The 21,438-nt window shown below is 41.1% G+C and overlaps 1 protein-coding gene across 1 annotated transcript in view; it reads left to right on the top strand.

Annotated features, from left to right (window-relative positions):
- LOC124265542 (E3 ubiquitin-protein ligase rnf213-alpha-like) overlaps positions 1 to 21,438 on the top strand; it is a 142,665-nt gene that overhangs the window by 18,488 nt on the left and 102,739 nt on the right. Inside the window, exons 4-7 of the mRNA XM_046700327.1 lie at positions 1,957 to 2,220; positions 10,668 to 10,869; positions 11,749 to 11,825; positions 12,543 to 12,855. Of these exons, the coding sequence (XP_046556283.1) occupies positions 1,957 to 2,220; positions 10,668 to 10,869; positions 11,749 to 11,825; positions 12,543 to 12,855 (856 nt within the window). The remainder of the gene's footprint in view (positions 1 to 1,956; positions 2,221 to 10,667; positions 10,870 to 11,748; positions 11,826 to 12,542; positions 12,856 to 21,438) is intronic.

Genomic DNA, 21,438 nt, shown 5'->3' with positions numbered 1-21,438 from the left:
CCATACTGTGCAGTATCATAAAGTAGGAGTGTACCGATGGATCAGACTATCGATGTATTGCAATAGCTAAAGCCTCAATGGCAATTAATTAAACATAAACTACTGTCCATAGATCAATAGTATGTGTGACTATCCATATTTCAGAGAGTGTTTTGATAAACAAATGTGCAGCGTAACATAGCGGAAGGGCTTAGATTTGATGAGTTAAGCTAAGAGTTACCCATTATTTTTCTGTTGTTTTGAAAACCTATCTGTCATATATAAGTAGAAAAAGTTAAACCTCCAACAATACAATACTTTATCACAGAAAATGTATATTATGAACAAGGCGTTCAGATAGAGAGAGAGAGAGAGATCTTATAACAATTATTTCCAATAAAATGCAATGTTTTACTGTCAAACACTGCTTGACATTGCCAATGGAATCTGAAAGTTATACTGCTAGAAAAAAGTGTGAGATGTTATACCCCTTGCTTGAGGTGACCCCATTTCATACACCTCTTATTATATATTTCCTTTCAAAAGTTTAGACTCACGAGGTAAATATATCCTCTTACTTCAGGCGACTGTTCTAAACTAAATTTTGCAAAATATTCCATACTATTTAAAGGTACTGTTTGCACATGAACTGATGTATTGTAAAACAAATTTGTAATGTTAAAAAAGATTGTCATGAGTTCAATAAATGATAAAAAGTCAGTGAAAATTGGCCAATTCTTAACAAAGTTTTACACCAAAACGCAGCTGTTCACATGCAAAATATTTGCACATGCTTTTCAGCAATTTGATGCATGATCCTCGTGCAATTCATCTGCATAATGTTTGCAGTTGGTTCGCCCAAGTTAGTGGAGAACAATCTTTGATGTAACCATATATACAATGTATATGTATCCACATCATAAAGTGAATGTTTTAAGTGAGTCTAAACTTTTGGAAGGAAGTATATTTTCAAAAAAACATAGCCTTATAAACAGTGATATGTGCTTCCTTAAACCCCTGTGACATTTGAGTTTCTTTTGTGATTCTGTATACCGTAAGAGTTTAGTAATATGTGGGACAAACGTAAACAATAATTTGCTGGTAAATATCTTACAAAAGAGTATTATTTAATTGTGGTTAAATTATCATGTGACAATAATAAGTTCTCTTAGGAATGCATTCATTCTTATACAAGAAAGAAATACCTATATGGTAGGAAAAAGTGATGCTCTGATATTTCTGACTGTTATAGTTCTGAAAATTGTCGTACTGCCAATCGGTAAACATTGATAAAAGCTGAATGGAGAATATTCTTGATTAAATTAATCAGGGCATATTTTGCAAAAAGGATCAAAACACACAAAGCAAATATAGAGACTAAATAATATTATCAGTAGTACCTTATTAATTAAATGAGAAACACTAATAATGAAAGTAATACATGTAAGATGTTAATCAGTAGATGAGACACATACAACGCACATGAAAAAGCATAAAATATCTTCGAGATGATCCCTTGTGCTTGTATGCAGCACATGCATTTCATGCATCAATGGTCCGTCGTCATACGTAGCTGCACGACCTAATTGCCATCTATAGTCTGATCTATTGTTTTCAGCAGCTATTCGTATTTTTTCTAAGTTTTGCCAGATTTTACGAGTAAACATGCTTTTCTGGATATCCTATTACGCTTCCTACTGAACACTCAGTTAGGCTGATGTGGGTTATTTTTCGACATATGCTATTTGCAATTGTGTAAATTTTAGGGATACAGAGTAACAGCCTAAAAACATTTTTTTTCTATTTCCGACAATACTTTAGTACAGTTATTAACTAATGGTAGGTAGAAGTCTGTTCATATTATCTATCTGTTGGGCATTGATGCATGGTTAAGAACAATTATGGATGTCTTCATCCTCTCCAAGTACTTCCTCAGTTTGTTAATGTCTTATGTGACTGCCTTTGTCTTTCCTTCAGGACGTTTGCTGGAGCTGTTCTTAAAATGATGGAGGAAAATAGCTCAGTGACATACCACACCGTCTTTCATCCATACTTAAACACATACAAGGAATCACATGCAGATTCTTCATGGTTGTACTTTGTTCCACTGTTGCATTTTCTGAGAGAAGATTCAAAGCCAATGTTGAAATATTCAACAAAACACATTGATGATATGTGGTGGGGTATAAAAAGCATAGAGCAACACAAAGAAAAACTGAAGAATTGTGCCCAATGGACCATGTAAGTATTGTCCTACCATGATTTGGGGATACCATCAATTTTTACATCTTGAGTAAAAGAAATTACATGTGCATGACTTTGAAAATAATTACAGGGGTAAATTAAAAGGGTAACTTGGGGTGAATGAGGATCTCCTTAACTTCCCTGGTTCATCGAAGACTTCATCTCATCCAAAGAAGCTTGATTTGCCTTAACATCTAGAATGGTCATTGTGAAATCCCTGCTTTTGGTTTGAGTGGTTTCTGGCATCACCTCCACCTCCCAAGCCATTGTGTTGGGACAACATGCAAGCACTTATTCCCTCTATTATAACCAGTGGAAGATCTTTGAGAATTCCTGCAAGGTACTGGGTATTTCTTTCCCAAATGCAGGTCAGCACAAGTTGTTACATATCATAGCTACAACATCTTCACATTAAAAAAACCTGAAGATTTTTTCTCGCAGGCATTAACTCACAACTCTGTTGTGGCTACTGCAAAAGATAACAAGAATTCTAGAATGCCATAAATGCGAATGCTTCTTTTGTTAATAGCTGGTCAAGTGGGCCAAGTTTTGACTTCCAGCTTATGACCTTTGTGTGGTTCTTAGTCATCTTACGTCAGCATCGTTCTCTTACCTTGTGCTACAGTGGCAAGGTTTTTGAGTTTTGCAGGGTGTGTTTTTAGAGAAACTGGCATTGAAAGGTCTTCATATGTCTTTGTTGGGACTTTATCACCAAGAACCTGCCCAACCAGACAGACTGTTCACCATTCCACTGCTTTTATACATCCTTGGCCCAGATGATGTGGAAGATCTCTCATTCTGCCCACTCAGAGCCCTCATGATCTATCTCAAGGCGGTTTATTCTCATAAAGTCACCAACTTGGTAAAACCCTTATCCCTATTGGGTGACTTCGTGCGAATTTCGCTAAATAGTCAATTACTGCAATTACGGGACATAATAGTCAGATTAAATTTACTAATCCGCTTAGGACCAAAGGTGACTTTGGGGGAGACACAGATAATTGGAACTCTTGTCTGGTAGCAGCAGGTAGACCAAGGGTAACATCTGACCGACGTCTGTAACAGCATGGATGGTGTGCAGCTGGTGAAATATGTGAGGTGTCACATAAACGTACCATCTGCAAAGAAGGTGTCGGCTTGACACAACTTCTCCAAGTTGGATGTGGTGGCGAATCCCAGGATCTTGTCCTCATCCCCATCTTCAAATGCCAGGAACTGTTCCCCGCCTTCTGTTGTTTGGTACTGCTCAGGGATTACTAGGTCACGACGATGGGAAGGTAGAGGAGGAAATGACTTTTTCCTTGCTCTATACAGGGTGTCTTTCTTCATATGAAACGTAGGTAAGTTGCCAACAAGGGTGGCGTGTTCCGGTGTCCAGTCACCACCCCGCATACTCTCTACTTCTTCCTGGAACAGCTGCGGCAGAGTTCTGATCGTGGCCTTGGCTTTTCTTTTAGTGTCTCCATGGTCTCTCTCACCTTGATGTCGGTCTCCACTGGTGGGTGGTTGTGGTTCTGGGAGGGTCTGGTGAGGATATCACTGATGGTGGTCAAGGTCATATGGCAATCCTTGGTCGTACACTTCCATACTAAGGTTTCATCACGTTTCTTTTTGTTGACTCTGTACATGAAACCATCCGAACAAAGATATCTGCCGCCTCTCGAAGTTGGGATGAACTTTTGCATTTGCCATGGTAGGACTTAGTGACGAAAGTGGTCCGGACCATCTATGTATATTTGTCATAAAATTGTTGAACAGAGTTCACTAATAAATGTCATGTAATTTACAGCTCATTAGCGTCTCTCGCTCGAGTGACCAACTGACTAATCCGTTAATCCTGATTGGATTAGAAACTTCAAAGCAAAATCGCCAGTGACTTAGTGCGAATAGTGTTCCCCCTACTGGTGACTTCATGAGAAGACACCCTCAAGGCTTTGCAAGATCCAGAAAATGCTCTTCATTGTGTCTCCACTGTTCTCATCATCTATGCTGCAAGTCTCCAGAATTACTCACTGACTGACTGACTGAGTTTAGTTTTACGCCGCTTTTAGCAATATTCCAGCAATATCACTGCGGGGGACACCAGAAATGGGCTTAACACATTGTGCCCATGTGGGGGAATTACTATCTAATTATCCCCCCCCACAAAACGGAATGGGGACCTATGTAGTTAGCAACTTCTGTCTGTACGTCCTGATTCTTGTTGATTCGATATCTCATGAACAGTTGTACCCATTGTCTACGAATCTGGTGACAACCTATATTGAGAGATTATGCAGACACCAGTGGATTTGTGTGACCTTGACCTTATTTTCAAGGACACCACAACACTTTGACCACTTTTCAATCTCTCATGGACTGTTGTATCCAATATTTTCAAATTTGGTGACAGCCTACATTGGGGGTTATGCAAAAAAAACCAGTCAGTTTGGGTGACCTCGACCTTATGACCACTTTTCAAACTTATGTAAGCAAGATATCTCATAAAAAGTTGCACCCAATGTCTTCAATTATGTCGACAGCCTACATTGTGTGATTACACAGACACGAGTAATTTCAGGATGACCTTGACATTATTTTGAAGGTCACACATGACACTTTTCAAAATCTCACACATCTCAATACCCAGACCCGTTATAACCGTGAAATGGAATATGTTATAATACATGTGTGTGTGTGTGTGTGTGTGTGTGTGCGTGCGTGCGTGCGGTGTGCGTGCGTGTTTGTGAAGAGAGACGTGTACCCAGGTAGAAAATTTGGAACTGTCCCAGCCTTAATACACGCTGATACTGACAGTGGATATGTGCATCTATACATTCAAATCTACTATACTTTTCCTTATCCTGACGCATGCTATTTTGCTTGTCTTCTTCTTCTTGCGAACACAGTGGGACACTTGTATCTCCCAATTGAAGCTCCCTTCAATGTAAAATCACTAATTAGGACTCACCAAGAGTTATCTCTTTCCCAATCATTTCCATGGGAACGAGGGCGCCACTTCCCACCACATGCCTCACTCTCTCCTTCTTCGCCCAGTGAGCAGGATGTGAGAGCGCCTGTGTCTCCCTACACATTATATCCTTTGTTTATTCTTAGTTATTTACCTCTCAGACTTCTATAGAGGTGTAGCTAGTATCCTTCAACATAATGCATTGATATTTATTCGTGTTTCTACTGTTTTATTCACGGGACTCCGTGTTTGTTCAGTAGATTGCGTTGATGAAAATCTGCACTATTTGTAAATTACGTTTTTCTGCTGCTGACCCGCATTTAATATGCCCTAGTTGTACTACGCCATGCTCTACTGTTTCACGTTACAATTATTGTATTAATTTATCCAATTCTGCCTTTGATAAATATTTATTTTGCATCTTGAGACGCGCAGCAGATAGGTCACGTAAACAGATTTTAGCCATGGCTAATACACCAGAGCCCTTACCCTGTCAACTGTTGTCGGACGACCCCCTCCGGTCTGGTGTTCCGCTAGAGTTACCCTCGGAGGAGAGGCGTGGGACGCAGTCCGCTATCTCCAAGAAGCGACCTGCATCGACCTGGACCCTTTTTACAAGGCACAAGATATCGATTATAACTATAAGATGATCAGCGATGCCAAGTCCAAGACTTACAGAATAGATGACCGCAAGCTAGTCCAGATGGAAACCATGTCAAGGAGGATGTTTTTTGGTCTGAACAGATCAAAAACAGTCAACGAAACTCTCCTCACGAAGTTCAGAGACTCTACATCTGAGGATGACAGGATGATTTACTCGGCCCTCCTCATGCAGAAGAAGGACCAGCAGTTCCTTACGGATCACTTGACAGCACTATCCGCAGCTACAACTATGGCTCGTCGTCAAGGTCTCCTTGCCTCCTGTAACTGGGGTGATCACTTCACCGCATCACTCTACACAGCCCCGTGGTCTTCACCGTCCATCTTCGATGGTAACATAGACAAAGTCTCTAAAGAAGTCTCTAAAGACTCAAGAGAGGTACTCAAAGTCTATGGATACACTAGCAAGCGTCATCAGACAAACTTCGCAGAGGTACTCAGGCAAATCGAAGTTCTCCGGTCTACAGAAGGCATGGGACAGGAAGATGGCAAGTGTAAGAGGAGCAAAAGAGTCTTTTCGCTGCCCTTACGGCAATTACAGGGGAGGATCTGGTAGAGGCAGGTCATCCAGAGGCTCCCGCAACTATAAACGATGAAGGACAGGTTCGGAACGAATGGAGTCTTCCACCCCCACAACCATCACAAGTGGGTGGACGCCTTCAACTGCACTGGGAAAACTGGGGAATCCTAGAGGATCCATATGTCTCCAACATTCTACAGCACGGATATCGAATACAACTACAGGCCACGCCCCCGCTGACAGTCATCCCTCCGAGGCTCGACTTCCAGGCTTTACAACTACCAAAGTTAAGAGAAGCGGTATCAACGCTCCTAACCAAGCAGGCCATAGAAGTACTGGACCAAGTAAACATCGAACCAGGCTTCTACTCCCCAGTTTTCCTAGTGCCCAAGAAAAATTCCAAGGAAAAGTTTTGTCTCATCTACAATATGAGCACGTTCAACAGAGACTATCTACGCAAACCGCCAGCGTTTCGCATGATACACCTACCACAACTACGGCACTTAATTCGTCCCAGAGTCTACATGGCCAGCATAGATCTGCAAGACGCATATCTACACATCCCAATACATCCCGACTCCAGGAAATACCTTCGGTTTACACTAGACGGGCTGCATTACCAATGGAAAGTACTACCTTCCGGAATCTCATCGGCCCCCTGGTTATTCACAAGAATGACAAAACCTATCGTATCTTACCTACATCGTCAAGGACTACGCAGTGCATTCTACCTCGACGACGGGATACAAGTGGATCCAGATCCACAGCGTCTCAAACTACAGTTAAACTTCATCATCAAGCTACTAACACAGCTAGGATGGTTAGTAAATCTACTCAAGTCGGACCTAGAACCTACGCCAAGATCTGCAATTTCTAGGCATTCGATTTCTCACGGCGCAGAATCGTGATCGTCGTATCGAGGACCGATGGATCAAGATCCAACAGACAATCCCTCAAGCCTTACCCTCTCCGCTACCACTACGACAATGGCAGAGCCTGTCGGGTCTACTCACGTCAGCTCAAGACATGACAGTCAGAGGCAGACTACAGTTACGTCCGTTACAGGTCCTCATCAACTCTCATCTTGACGACCCTCAACCATTCAGTCTACCGAATCACGTCAAACCTTACCTACTATGGTGGACCAAGAGATCGAATGTTTGGGATGGAATCTGTTTAATAGAGCCGTATTGAAAACACATCTCTATGTAGACGCTGCGTTGCTCCAAGGTTGGGAGCACACCTCGCCAACAGGACGGCATCAGGGTTATGGAGCCAACAAGAGAGCAAACTACACATAAACTTGCTAGAAATGCAAGCAGTAGTAAACGCCATACATCATTGGTGTAACTTACTAAAGAATGCCAAATTGATGATTCACACAGACAATTCAACAGTGGCGTTTTATGTGAACAAACAAGGCTCAACCAGGTCCCCGAACCTATTGACTCTATGTTTTCATTTGTTCGATCTAGTCGACAATCTCAACATACATGTCAGAGCATGTCACGTTCCAGGAGCAAAGAATGTAATAGCAGACGGCTCTCTCGCCACACCTACCATCGCCGACAGAATGGATGCTCCATACAGAGATATTCGCACAAATTATCAAGAAAATAGGAGCTCCACTAATAGACCTATTTGCCACTCGCCTTCAACAATCAGCTGACAACATTCAGATCACCAGTCCCAGACCCACTAGCATGGACAATGGACACACTAAGCATATCGTGGAAGGACTCAACGCTGCACGCGCTGCCTCGCCCACCAGCGCTAATCCCACAGGTGTTACAGAAAATCAAGCAAACTCGAGCCTCCAAATGATTTTGGTCAATCCCTACTGGCCAGCGAACGTGGTTTCCAACTCTTATTCAAGAAATCGGACAACCAATACTACAACTTCCAAAGCGCTAGAATCTACTAATACATCCTCACACCAAACAAGCGCACGGAAAGCCAGAAGCATTCCAACTTCACTTATGGACTGTATTAAGGCGTGTCTAAACAAGAGAGGTTATTCAGCCAGAGCAGCGAATGCAGTCACGCTTGCATTACGCAACTCCACTCGCAACTTATACGATGACAAGTGGCACAGTTTTGAAAATTATGCTGCAAAGAAAGGATTTACAGCTAGAAATGCTACACATCCACAAGTGGCTGACCACTTATGTTACCTACGACAGACTAAACGTCTAAAAGGCTCAACATTATCAACATATCTCGCAGCTTTAAGCTCCGTCATAACTATGAGAACGGGTGTCAAGTTGACGAAGACCCCAGAGTTACTCACCTTACTACGTGCATTCCGATTGGAGGATCAGAAACGAAGGTTTCGCGCTCCAGCATGGGATCTAAATATAGTGCTACAACACCTCACAAGTGAGGCATATGAACCACTGGAATCAACATCATTCGAATTTCTGACACAGAAAACTTTGTTCCTGTTATCCCTAGCAACAGCAGCCAGGATGTCAGAGATTCACGCACTAGATTACGAGAGAACACGCTTTGATGACAATCATAACATCGTGCATATGGGACTACGCTGGGATTTCATCGCCAAGAACCAGTTGCCAGGTCAACCAGACAGATTATTCCACGTTCCAGCTCTCTCATCAATTCTCGGACCTCATGATACACTGGATCTATCATTATGCCCAGTCAGAGCACTGAAAATATATCTACGGCGATCCAAACGAGGCTGACAAAAACTCAAACGATTATTCATCCCTCTTCGACAGCTACACAGAATGAAGTCTCACGTTACAAGTATCTCGATATGGATCAGAACTGTCATACTACGCGCCTACAAGGCTGCAGGACTCGACCCTCCAAGAGCATCTAATCCACATGAAATTAGAGCTCTAGCTTCAACACTTGCTCTACACGGCAATTGCTCTTTGAATACCATCATGGAGGGCTGCTTCTGGAGATCCGATATGGTGTTTGCCAACCACTATCTGAGAGATATCACCACCGAGGACGTCTCAGGTATTCACCATTTTGGTCCCATGGTCCTCGCACAGCAGTTGACAGTCCCTCGAAGAAGATAAGTCAATCTTACGAGATTTTTACTGCTTATTTCACAACAGTATCCCTAGCAACAGCAGCCAGGATGTATATAGCTAATAACTCCATGAAGTTTATGCTATTATATATTTTAGCTTAAGTTCAATCACAATCTTAAGCTCAGTACTATGTTTATTATATCATAATAATATCATTAGCTAACAACTCTATGAAGTTTATGCTATTATATTATCAAGCTTAAGTCTTTCTTAGTCTTAGTCTTATTCATGTTGTAAATACTTTATTTATGTTTATCATAATATCTATATATTGTAGTAACCCATATATGGCATCTGATAAGTTTAACAGCAGTAATTTATCAATTCAGTGCCTGTATGAAGTTCCCATAGGGGTTATTACAATAATTACAGTTATCAAATCACTAATTATCTAAATCCAAAGTATTCTGTATTCCCACCTCCGTATCCGTAGGATTCTACAAGCAAAATAGCATGAGTCAGGATAAGGAAAAATATGTAATTTTCTGAATAAAATTGATATTTTATACTTATCCTGACTCATGAGGTAAGCCCTCCCATCCTCCCCACATAACACTTTGGATTTCCCTGAAAATTCAAGTGTTGGGCTCACTATATAAGGAGAGAGTGAGGCATGTGGCGGGAAGTGGCGCCCTTGTTCCCGCGCAAATGATTGGGAAAGAGATAACTCTTGGTGAGTACTAATTAGTGATTTTACATTGAAGGGAGCTTCAATTGGGAGATACAAGTGTTCCACTGTGTTCGCAAGAAGAAGAAGACAAGCAAAATAGCATGAGTCAGGATAAGTATAAAATATCAATTTTATTCAGAAAATTACATATTCTTGACATATCTTCAGAGTTAGGAGGGGCGGTGGGGTAGCCTAGTGGTTAAAGCATTGGCTCGTCATGCCAAAGACCCAGGTTTGAATCCCACATGGGTACATTGTGTGAAGCCCATTTCTGGTGTCCCCTGCCATGATGTTGCTGGAATATTGCTATATTGCTTAAAACATGCTGAAAAACATAACCAGTGCTTACTAATGATAGACATTGAAATCACAATGTTCCTCTCATGCACATATCTTAGAATAAGCAACAGCATAGTACTTTTGAAGTTTACAAATTTCATGAGTCAATTTCTCTGCCGTGTGTCTTTTGATTGCAAAGTGTTTTAGTGGCTAGCTTCTATACCTCACAGAAATTATCAAAACCTCATATTTGTTGATGTTGTGAATATATAATCAAACCAACTTCTTCTTTTCCAGATCTGAAGAAGAGGTATTCCGTGGTTTATCTCCTTACTTTGAAGCAGACTTCCTCCTCCCACGGACACTCATGGCTTGTGTATCTCTTCTGAATCTGAGAAAGGTTGTAGATCTACAAGTAATTCCACCTGAGATATGCACAGCAACTCTTTATTTCTACTGTGAAAGCTCAGGATCCTCTTTACCTCGTGAGACAAAGCAGGTAATTATATTTTATAGATTTACCACAAATAATTTAGATGAATCTTAGATAAAAACTAATAAATGTAAGCCAAATATTTAATTCCTCCTGTTTTTTATGGAGTCAGCAAGTTTCAAGGTGTTAAAGCAAAACTATTGCCCCTATTTTCAGATACTTTCATGCATTTTTGGGAAAGTGTTTTACATGATTGCAGGGTTTTTCTGAAACCATCGCACCACATTTATGTTACTGTGGGGCAATTTTGGCACTGCTATTGGGCTCCTATAGGTCCTGCTACCTAGCAATGTTTTTGACACATCTGGAGTTCTACATTCCTTGTTGCATCAATATTCATAGGTTTAGCATTCATGCATTTCCCATGGCATGCTAGTCTGCATTGTTTATGATCAAATTGTGAATTTTCACCTTTTGACAATTTCTTAGATACTGTATTTAGGCTGTAAATATTAGGTGATCAATAGAACAAACTGACACTCAATCATTGTGGCACTTCACGGAAATTCATAAGCAACTGCTGCTTTTTTCCTCAACCTGAATCTTTACAGTACTTCAGAGAGAGTAGAAACAGATCAGCTGGGTTGGTTGATAAAATCCCAGGTATGACTTGTTGCCTCACATTCAGCAGCACAGGTGTTTTCAGTGCAGCTCAATTTCATCCAAGTTCCACCCTCCTGGTTCAAGTCCATTTAAGCGGGAATCTAGAGAGCTCAGCCCTTTGTACCACATTGTTTGCATGTTTGAGGGTGGATATTGGGTCATCTGAAACATATCCATTGAATTTTTTAGAGAAAACCAGTTGAAAACAATTTATACAGTTTAAGCAAGATTTCTTTAATATGGTTTTTGAAAGGAAATGTGTGTTTTTCTTCTAATTTTTAGTATCTGAGAGAGTGCTTTTTGAGTGTGGCAAAACAATTCAAAGAAGTCTCAGGAAGGAGAGGCATGAAGAATCACAGGTACATACAACATTGCAAACTTGTGCTATAATTTCAGACACCACTACATAAAGGTCACTATGAGTTAATGATAATATTTTCATCCCCATCTGTGTTATTACCCAACTCAAATCATTTTATTGTTACCAAGCAAACAAAGAAATTTTGATGTAACTTAACTTCTTTCTTTACTTGATGAAATAACCAGTATAGTTAAACATACCAAACATACTTCATAAAATTCATGGAGATTTCATCAACATAAAGGCTCTTAACATTGAAATGGATAAGAAATTGTGTTAAAAACTAATACTTAAATTGCTGTGGATGATTTTAAACTTAAAAGATATAAATTGGTATTACAGGAAATTCTGTTATAGAGGATTCATCATGAGTGTTTCCCTTAATAAAACGCAAATGGTGAATCCTATTTATCATTCCTGCCAAAGTTGTTGAAGTTCAACATTACATTGTGACAAAGATTTAGAATTGTGGTGAAATACAGGATTTGTGGCAATGATGTTGTAGAGTAAGTATTCTTAGAGTCATTATGGATAATAACTATTGTTTGATGACTGTATAACTTAATACAGAGTGATATACAGTTCTAAGTGTAGGATATGCCACAACACACATTTTATATGCAACTACAGTTTGAAATTTCCATCAAATACATTAGTAGATTCCTTTTCTGTACATTTTATATTTTTGTTCATCTTGAGGTCTGTTTGATTACAGGGAAACAGAGCTGGATTGCACAGAGCACAGATATATGTGTGTGAAAATAGCAGCAGATCTTCTTGATGTTTGTTTGGCTGATACCTATCAGTCAACCCGATTACTGCTTGCTGCTGTTGATGTATTCACATCAAGTATCAGTGTGTGTCAATGTCACAATGAAAACAGTAACAATCCTGAGGGTAGAGTGGAAGAAGTCCACAATCTGGTGAATTGTTTGCTTGATGAAAAGATGAAACAGATCATTACCTGGATGGAAAACTACTCTTCCCGGATATCTACATCAAATATTGATTTGAACCACTGCATTAAAGTAAGTAAAGTATGTCAATATGTCGCGGGTCCTGGCCGCTGATTAATCGGACTGAGGCGTGGTTGATTAAAATCTGTTTATTCTGTAAAATACACATGAACATCAATATAATATGATGTATGGCCGAGGGGTGTATCAACTCACCTCGGCCTTGGCGTGACATGAAGTGCCAATATCAAGATCGCACGAATTTTACCATTTATAAAATGGTCTTTATAGCATTTTATGAAATATTGCACTTTGAATATTATGAGCAAAATTAAAGGAAGCAGACATCACTCACACTTACTTACGTGCTGGTGCCAGTGTTTAATTAGTAATTTAGCAACGCGATGCCTTATTATAGAAATATTATAGATATTATAAATACTATGATATCGCTGCGCACCTTTACGATAATACGTTTAGAGGATGACAAAGAAAGTAGACAGAAAAGGTACATACCTGTAAAATACACATGAACATCAATATAATATGATGTATGGCGAGGGGTGTATCAACTCACCTCGCCGTGGCGTGACATGAAGTGGCAAATATGAAGATGCCTACGTCCACGGAACAGGTAATGCATGAGATGTCCGCGAACAGGTAATGCACGAGATACTACTGGTATTACAACCAGAGTAAGAGTGATAGAAGAAGCGGCTCGTAAATGAGCAGAGAGGAATAACGTAAGAGATACGCAAAATGTATGGGGAAATACATCCGGCGACATCCTCCCTCCTTTGAGAAATGTTGTCCTCAACATTTAAATGCAGCAACACATTAAAACTGAACAAAACACAAACTTATACAACTAATTACACCGTGGCTACAAAATGACAACTCATACAAACACTTCAAAATCCAAGGTACCAGCCACCGCTGGAAAGTATCAACCAACCTAACCTCTTCAGGGTGACAAAGCAACAGGACGACCTGGGGAAGATGGAAAAGCCTGAATACCAAAATTAGTGACCCAATCACCACTCCTTAACCAAGCTGGTGGAACTCTGGTACGGGTAGGCCTCCCCATATCAGAGTTCGGCAACAGCTCAGGATCAACTGTGTCTTCAACAACGGTATCAGAAGCGGAAGATGTGTTGAGCCCTTGTTCAGCTGAAGCAGATGACTGTTCCACAGGGGTTGATGGGATTGCTAAACTGCGTGATGTTCCAGGTGATTCTGTGAAAGCTGGAGATGAATCTTGAAATCCATGTACAGTTCCAACTGTTTCCAACGTAGAATCTCCAGTTCCTGTTACGTCTTATGCTTCAAATGCATCGGTAGCATGTACTGTCGATGCCTCCGGTATAGGAGTGGCTGGTAGCATCACCATCATCTCGCAAACACTTCCTTCATCCGAATCGTTCAGTTCTTGGAATTCCATATTTTCAAGGACATTGACTTTCTCGTTCCTGTTCTTTTGTTTGTCTGTGGCGCTAATGGTTTAACTGGAACTGACACAATAGGAAGAAGCATATTCGGTGCAAAGTCTTCTTAGAACCTTTGCCATCTTCCTGCTGCACAGTGAAAACTGGGATCTCTTCATTAGGTTGATTAACTACAGTGAATACTTCCCGTCCCCCACTTGTTTGCAAGCTTGTGTTTTCCAGTGAGTCCTACTAACCGAATGAGAACTTCGGTCACCACGTTGAAGAGTTGAGTAGCACCTTTGTGTCGTATCTCTGCTTGTGTCGCCGGGCCTGCCTTACGGGCTTCCCTTGGCGCTTTTCGTAAGCAAAGTTCAATCGTTTCCTCAGATTATTAACATACTCCGTTTTTGTGTGATCACCATGAGTGTTGTCTATTCCCAGGAATGCATCAACTGGCAGTCGTGGATGTCGACCAAACATCAGGTAGAAAGGTGAAAATCCTGTACTATCATCATGTTTACGTGGCATTGTAGGCATGTACTAAGCGGAGATACATAACTCTTCCAATCAGCTTTCCTGTCATCCTCGAGAGTTCCAAGCATGTTGAGAAGTGTCTGATTGAATCGCTCACACATTCCATTACCTTGGGGATGATATGGTGTTGTTCGAGTTTTCTGTATTCCAGTGATATGGCAAAGCTCCTTGATAATGTTGCCTCTGAAGTTTCTACCTTGATCGCTGTGTAGTTTGGCAGGAAATCCGTAATGAACCAGGAAATTATCGAAGAGAACTCTTGCTGTTGTCTTGGCGGATTGGTTCTTAGTAGGAATGGCAATGGCGTAGCGTGTAAAATGATCAGTGATGATCAAAATATTTCCAAAACCTCCTTTCGATTCCTCCAATTGCAAGTAGTCCATGCAAACAAGTTCCATTGGGCACGTTGTTTGAATGTTCACTAGTTCAGCAGATCGTTGTGAAGTTGGTGATTTCCTTCTGATACAGTTTCCACATTTTCTGATGTAACTCTCCACATCCTCGTTCATTCCAGGCCAGTAAAACCTGTTGCGGATTAAGTCAAGAGTCACGATCTCTGCCTTGATGTCCTGAGTTGTCATGAATTGCCTTGAGAACCGTTTCCCTTTGATGTCTCGGAAGAATGACCTGACTAAGAACTTCATCCTTGACCTTCACACGCGTCGATAGAGAACTCCATCATTCATAGTCAACTTGTCCCATTCCAGAAGAAGCTTTCCAACTGAAGGAGTCTCAAGTGATCTCAACCTTGAAGTAAGCTTGTGACCTTCCATGAATAGTTGTACAACTCTGGAGATGGTTTGGTCTTTGGATTGTTCCTTCTTCCAACTGTTGATGTTAGCTGACAAAGTTATTGATGGTTCTTTGGGTAAAACTGCATTCTCATCAAAGATAGACTCTCTGCTTTGTTGCAGGTTGTGGTGTGCACATGACAAATGGCCTTGATGCTCGGGATATCAACGTTCCTGGATGCTTCCTGATAGTCATACCGTCGAGACAAACCATCAGCATCTTGGTTTCTTGTTCCTGACGATCGTAATCCTGAAGTCATCACGCTGATAAAGCCGCCAGCCACCGATGACCTGTAGCATCAAGTTTAGCAGTTGTGAGGGCGATCGTTAAAGGGTTGTTGTCTGTTTTGACTTCAAATTGATTCCCATAGAGATATTCGTGGAATTTATCAGTGACAGCCCACTTGAGAGCTAAGAACTCCAGTTTATAATGCGGGGGTAGTTCTTCTCACCTTTCCTAAGAGCTCGACTAGCATAGGCAATAACTCTTAATTTCCCTTGTTGTTTCTGATAAAGAATCGGCCCCAATCTATCTGCACTTGCATCCGTATGTACCTCAAATGGTTGAGTGTAATCGGTAGGCTAGAATCGGTGGTTCTGTCAAGTGTGATATCAAAGTTTCAAAGGCATGTTGGTGCTCCTCTAACCATGTCCACTCGTCCTTACATGTAGTCCGTCTCCGTTTCTTCTTTGGCTGTCCAGCGAGAAGATCATTCATGGGTTTAGCTATCTTGGAAAAGTCTTTGACAAAGCGACGATAGTACCCGGTAAATCCAAGAAATCTTCTTCGTCATCGGTATTCTTTGGAACAGGCCAGGTTTTGAGTGCAGTTGTCTTTTCTGGGTCTGTCTCTATACCATTTACTGATACAATGTGTCCTAGATACTTGATCCTTTCTCTGAACAGTTCACACTTAGATGGTTTCAGCTTGAGTCCATGATCTTTCAAGCGTTGAAACACTGCTTCCAACCTCTTCTTCATGTGTTCTTCAACAGTATCAGAGAATATGATTATGTCATCCAGATATATAAGACATTCTTTTAGATTCAGATCTCCATGCACTTTTCCATCAGTCTCTCTGAAATGTTGCTGGCGCATTGGTGAGACCAAAAGCGGCATCCTGTTACATTCATAAAAACCTAATGGTCCGACAGAAAATGCAGTTTTCTCCTTGTCCTCTTTTTCGAGCTCTACTTGCCAGTATCCCGCTCGAAGATCAAGCTTACTGAACAGTCTAGCACCAGACAAACAATCCAGAGTCTCATCAATCCTTGGAATGGCATCACGAATCCCCGAATTGTCCGTCCATTAATAGCTCTCAGGTCAATGCAAAAGCGTAAAGTGTTGTCATGCTTCCTTACCAGTACCACGTTAGAAGAGTAAGGGCTGTGGGACTCTCTGATAGCTCCACAAGCAAGCATTTCATGTAGATGTTCCCGAACTTCTTCAAATAATCCAGGAGGGATTCGTCTATGTGGCTGTTTGAAAGGGATGTCATCAGTCAGCTTGATTGAGTGCTTCACAGTGGTACAACATCCTAAGTCTGTGATACTTGAAGACATAATAGAGTCCCAGCTGTAGCATCTCTGAAACTTGCTGCTTCTGTGTATCATCAAGTGGACTATCCGACAAATCAAACTTACAACTGCCACTGGAAGAAGTGTCCTGTGGTGATTGAGTAGGTTTGTCTACAGGTACATCAATAGGTACTTGGGTAACAACACCGAACCTGCTGTAGCTGACAGAGTTTAGCCTTCGGGGAATGGTAATAACTTTCGGGCGGATAGGTTGCAGCATCTAACTGGAATCCTTGATGTGTTACCATGTTTACCAACCTCTACCACTTTCGTGGACATATGGAAAGACCTGTCTGTAAATCCGAATCAGCTTCAAGATGTTCTGTGACAGCAGTGTAACTTCCAGGTATATGGCGATACAAGACCCGGTGATGGTGATCATCTGATTAGGTTGAATGGCTATAGGCTTATTCCTAGTTGACTTGACTGTACCCAATACTCCTTGTGACAGATGGAATTCAGAGCTGTTGTCCACTCCTTTGGCACGTCCTTGAAGTATCTTGCAAATCAGACTTTAGGCGGCTTGATGACATTCACTCCAATGCAAAGTGGAACTCTTTGGTTGTACTCTGTGTCCTTGGTGATCAACACTGGTATCAGATATTCAACATCATAAATAGGAATGTAGATAGGAGCCTCAATATAACCTGTGTATGGAATCAAGTTGTCTCCAGCACCCATGATGTCAAGTTCAAACTCTTTTAATGACTTGCGTTCCAATTCAGATAGTGTTGACTGGTAGTATGCTTCACTTACGGATGTTATCATGGAACCTGAATCCAGAAGGGCAAGACAATCAAATCCAGCAATAGCAACCATAGCCTCATTAGCATCACCGATCATCCTGTCTCTGAGATAAGTTTCGTTATTAGGGCTGTGTTCTCTCTCGGCCTCTACTTGCCCTGCAGTAGGTGGCCTCTCTAATTAAAGAACCTCCTTGTTTCCCTCTACCTCGCTTACCCACGACCTCGACCTCTAACTGGATGAGAACTGTCAGCAGCAGGAGTGCCCCTCTGTGCCTCTAGTACTGTAAGTCGGGTCCAAGATCTGTCTCAAGATTTCATTCTCCACAGGAGGTGGTGGTGGTGGTGGTGGTGGCTGTTGTCGCCTAAGTTCCAACTTGTCCAGTTTCTTGATAACCTCTGATAACTGTTGTGCTATCTTGTAAGGAGAATCTGAGTCTGAAGTCTGTTGTGGATCAGTCACCTTAGGTTGATGAATAACCTTGACCTTTGACTTGTGTACATGCAGGGAACGATCCTGAAGCTCATGCTCTATCTCCCTGACAGTCTGTATAAGGTCTTCAAATCCTTGTCCAGAGTGGAAAGCAGGTCTTGTGGCATTCTTCAGAGTGTCTCTAACAAGTCCGGTCCAGAACCTGTTCCTAAGGATACTATCCCTGGTGTGGACATCAATCGACTTCCTCTGTCTGTAGCCTTCTGAAGTAGAGTTTCCAAGCGTATTCCCCATGATGCGACAGATTCAGAGTCATGTTGATGAGCTGTGTAGAACTCTTGCATCAAAGTCTCTGGGTTGTCCAACGTTCCATAGAGTCCGTCTAGTTTCCGAATTATAGCTTCCACCGATGCAGTGTGTCCTAACGATAAAAGGATACTTGCGGCGCCACCTTTCAGAGATTTCCTTACAGCCTGGGCTATCAACGCAGGTGGATAGGCTGGCGTCCTGAAGAAGACATTTCAGTTCCCATTTCCATGATTCAAATGAGGCTTCATTCTTGAACCGAATCTCTCCAGAAAAGGGTGAAATCCTTGGAAGCTGAAACTGTTGGAGCTGTGGGTTCAGAAAACCTTGATTAAAATATGGGGTACTATACATGGGTATCTCAGGTGGAGTCTGTTGAAACCTCATGTGGCGTGTCTGGTTTAAATCCTTGGCCTTGGTGTGAATTCCTCCATCTTAGGAGTGAACTTCTGATCCTGAGTAGAAGGACATAAAGGAGGAATAGGTCGAATCTGATATCGTCCTGTAGCTGATAAGTAATTGATCATCTTCCTTTCTTCCTCTTCTGAGATGACCTGAGTGTCCACATCCAAATCCTCAACCCCAGAAGCCATAATGATACCAGCTGAATACCTACACAAGTTCACACTGTTCATTCACTAACACTAGGACTAACTAGGACATGTCTAACTATGTATGGAGATATTCAGGCGAAGCAGGAATATAACCAACCGCGCAATAGAAGCCAAGAACCAATGAGTCTGGACCACAAAATACTATCAAAATCCAAACCAGAATAAATCCACAATGACCCGAGTATCTAAGCAACTGGGCCAAAAGGAAGAATACCAACAACCAAACACTAAAGTATATACACTAGAAAATATGCAATGCCACTACCAAGTAAAAAACATGTAAACAAAGGCGGATGTCGACCGATGTATACTGAAAATACAAAGGTGTAAAGCATATATGCAACAGTGAAAGTGGATAGTAAGGAAAAGTTATTACTAATGGCGAAGGCAATGAAAATGTCAAAAGTAATAATAAAGTAAAACAACAAAGAACCTGTCAAGTTTATTGAACTAGCGCTGAGCCGAAGCTAAGTAAACCGGAAATACACCTACGGATGTTTACAAATTACATGAGTATCTACGGAAGTATAAGTCCGAATGTAAACACGCCGAAAATAAGTTACAAGTGCTATGCTAAACGCAGCGAGTGTAAGGCACGGTCGCGATCCAAAGCGCGAAAATTGTAAACAATAACACGAAATACGTGAAAACAATGTACTATGATGTTTTAGTATAAGTGCAGGTGAGATGTATTCACACACTCTCAATCACTCCATGATATGAATGTATAAAACTAAGTTGAATAAAACTATCAAAAGTTAAACACCGCGATGTAAAATGAGTAACTGACAAAGCCCTAAGAGACAATTAACTAAAAGACATAAGTTGTACAATGTCTTATTGTCTCTCTAAATACTATACTAAGTGTGTACAAACTATAGGCCTGTAGCTAACTAATGCTAACTTATCCTCTGCAGAGATACACTGTATTCTTACCAACTCATAGTAAACACTCAATATGTCTACTATGACGATTTATAAGAATATACAAACATGTTGTAATGTGCACATGAAACACAGCAAAATATTTCACATGAGAATATTGATATCACATGAAATATATCAAAACATAGTTCATATATATATAGAGAAAGAGCATAAATATCAATATCAGGAAATGTTGAACATATCATAGTTTCAAAATGTCTCAAATGTCTCACATGGGAATCTCAACGTTCAATCCGTGGAAATCATGCATGATTGATGAATCATGAATATGTGAAATGTCATAATATAAGGCACAAATAGTATCACAGCGAAATAACACAGGTCCATACTGAAATCACTTGGTAAAAGTCACTGCACAGTCCTAGCACATGAGACATGTCAAGTGGATATGATATAAAATCATCAAAATGTCAAATCGTGGCATACCTATCGCTGAAACTGTAGCGGTAGCAATGTTGGTGCATGACTGTGGCGTTGATTGGACGGGCGGTGGCGGTATGGATGATGATGACCTGGCTGACGGAGTCAATCGAGCGATGGCGGAGAAGACATCGATGACATGGGATGATGTGGCGTCAGCACTGTTGTCGTTGTGTCTCAACCCTCAGTCCCTGTTCGGCCATTTTTGTCGCGGGTCCTGGCAGCTGATTAATCGGACTGAGGCGTGGTTGATTAAAATCTGTTTATTCTGTAAAATACACATGAACATCAATATAATATGATGTATGGCGAGGGGTGTATCGACTCACCTCGGCCTTGGCGTGACATGAAGTGCCAATATCAAGATCGCATCGAATTTTACCATTTATAAAATGGTCTTTATAGCATTTTATGAAATATTGCACTTTGAATATTATGAGCAAAATTAAAGGAAGCAGACATCACTCACACTTACTTACGTGCTGGTGCCAGTGTTTAATTAGTAATTTCGTTGCAGCGATGCCTTATTATAGAAATATTATAGATATTATAAATACTATGATATCAGCACCTTTCACGATAATACGTTTAGAGGATGACAAAGAAAGTAGACAGAAAAGGTACATACCTGTAAAATACACATGAACATCAATATAATATGATGTATGGCCGAGGGTGTATCAACTCACCTCGGCCGTGGCGTGACATGAAGTGGCAAATATGAAGATGCCTACGTCACGGAACAGGTAATGCACGAGATGTCACGGAACAGGTAATGCACGAGATACTACTGGTATTACAACCAGAGTAAGAGTGATAGAAGAAGCGCTCGTAAATGAGCAGAGAGGAATAACGTAAGAGA

The sequence above is a fragment of the Haliotis rubra genome, unplaced genomic scaffold (assembly GCF_003918875.1).
Source record: "Haliotis rubra isolate DU_JTF1 unplaced genomic scaffold, ASM391887v1 Scf983, whole genome shotgun sequence".
Classification (NCBI taxonomy): domain Eukaryota; kingdom Metazoa; phylum Mollusca; class Gastropoda; order Lepetellida; family Haliotidae; genus Haliotis; species Haliotis rubra.
This window is presented reverse-complemented; position numbering and strand designations above follow the sequence as displayed.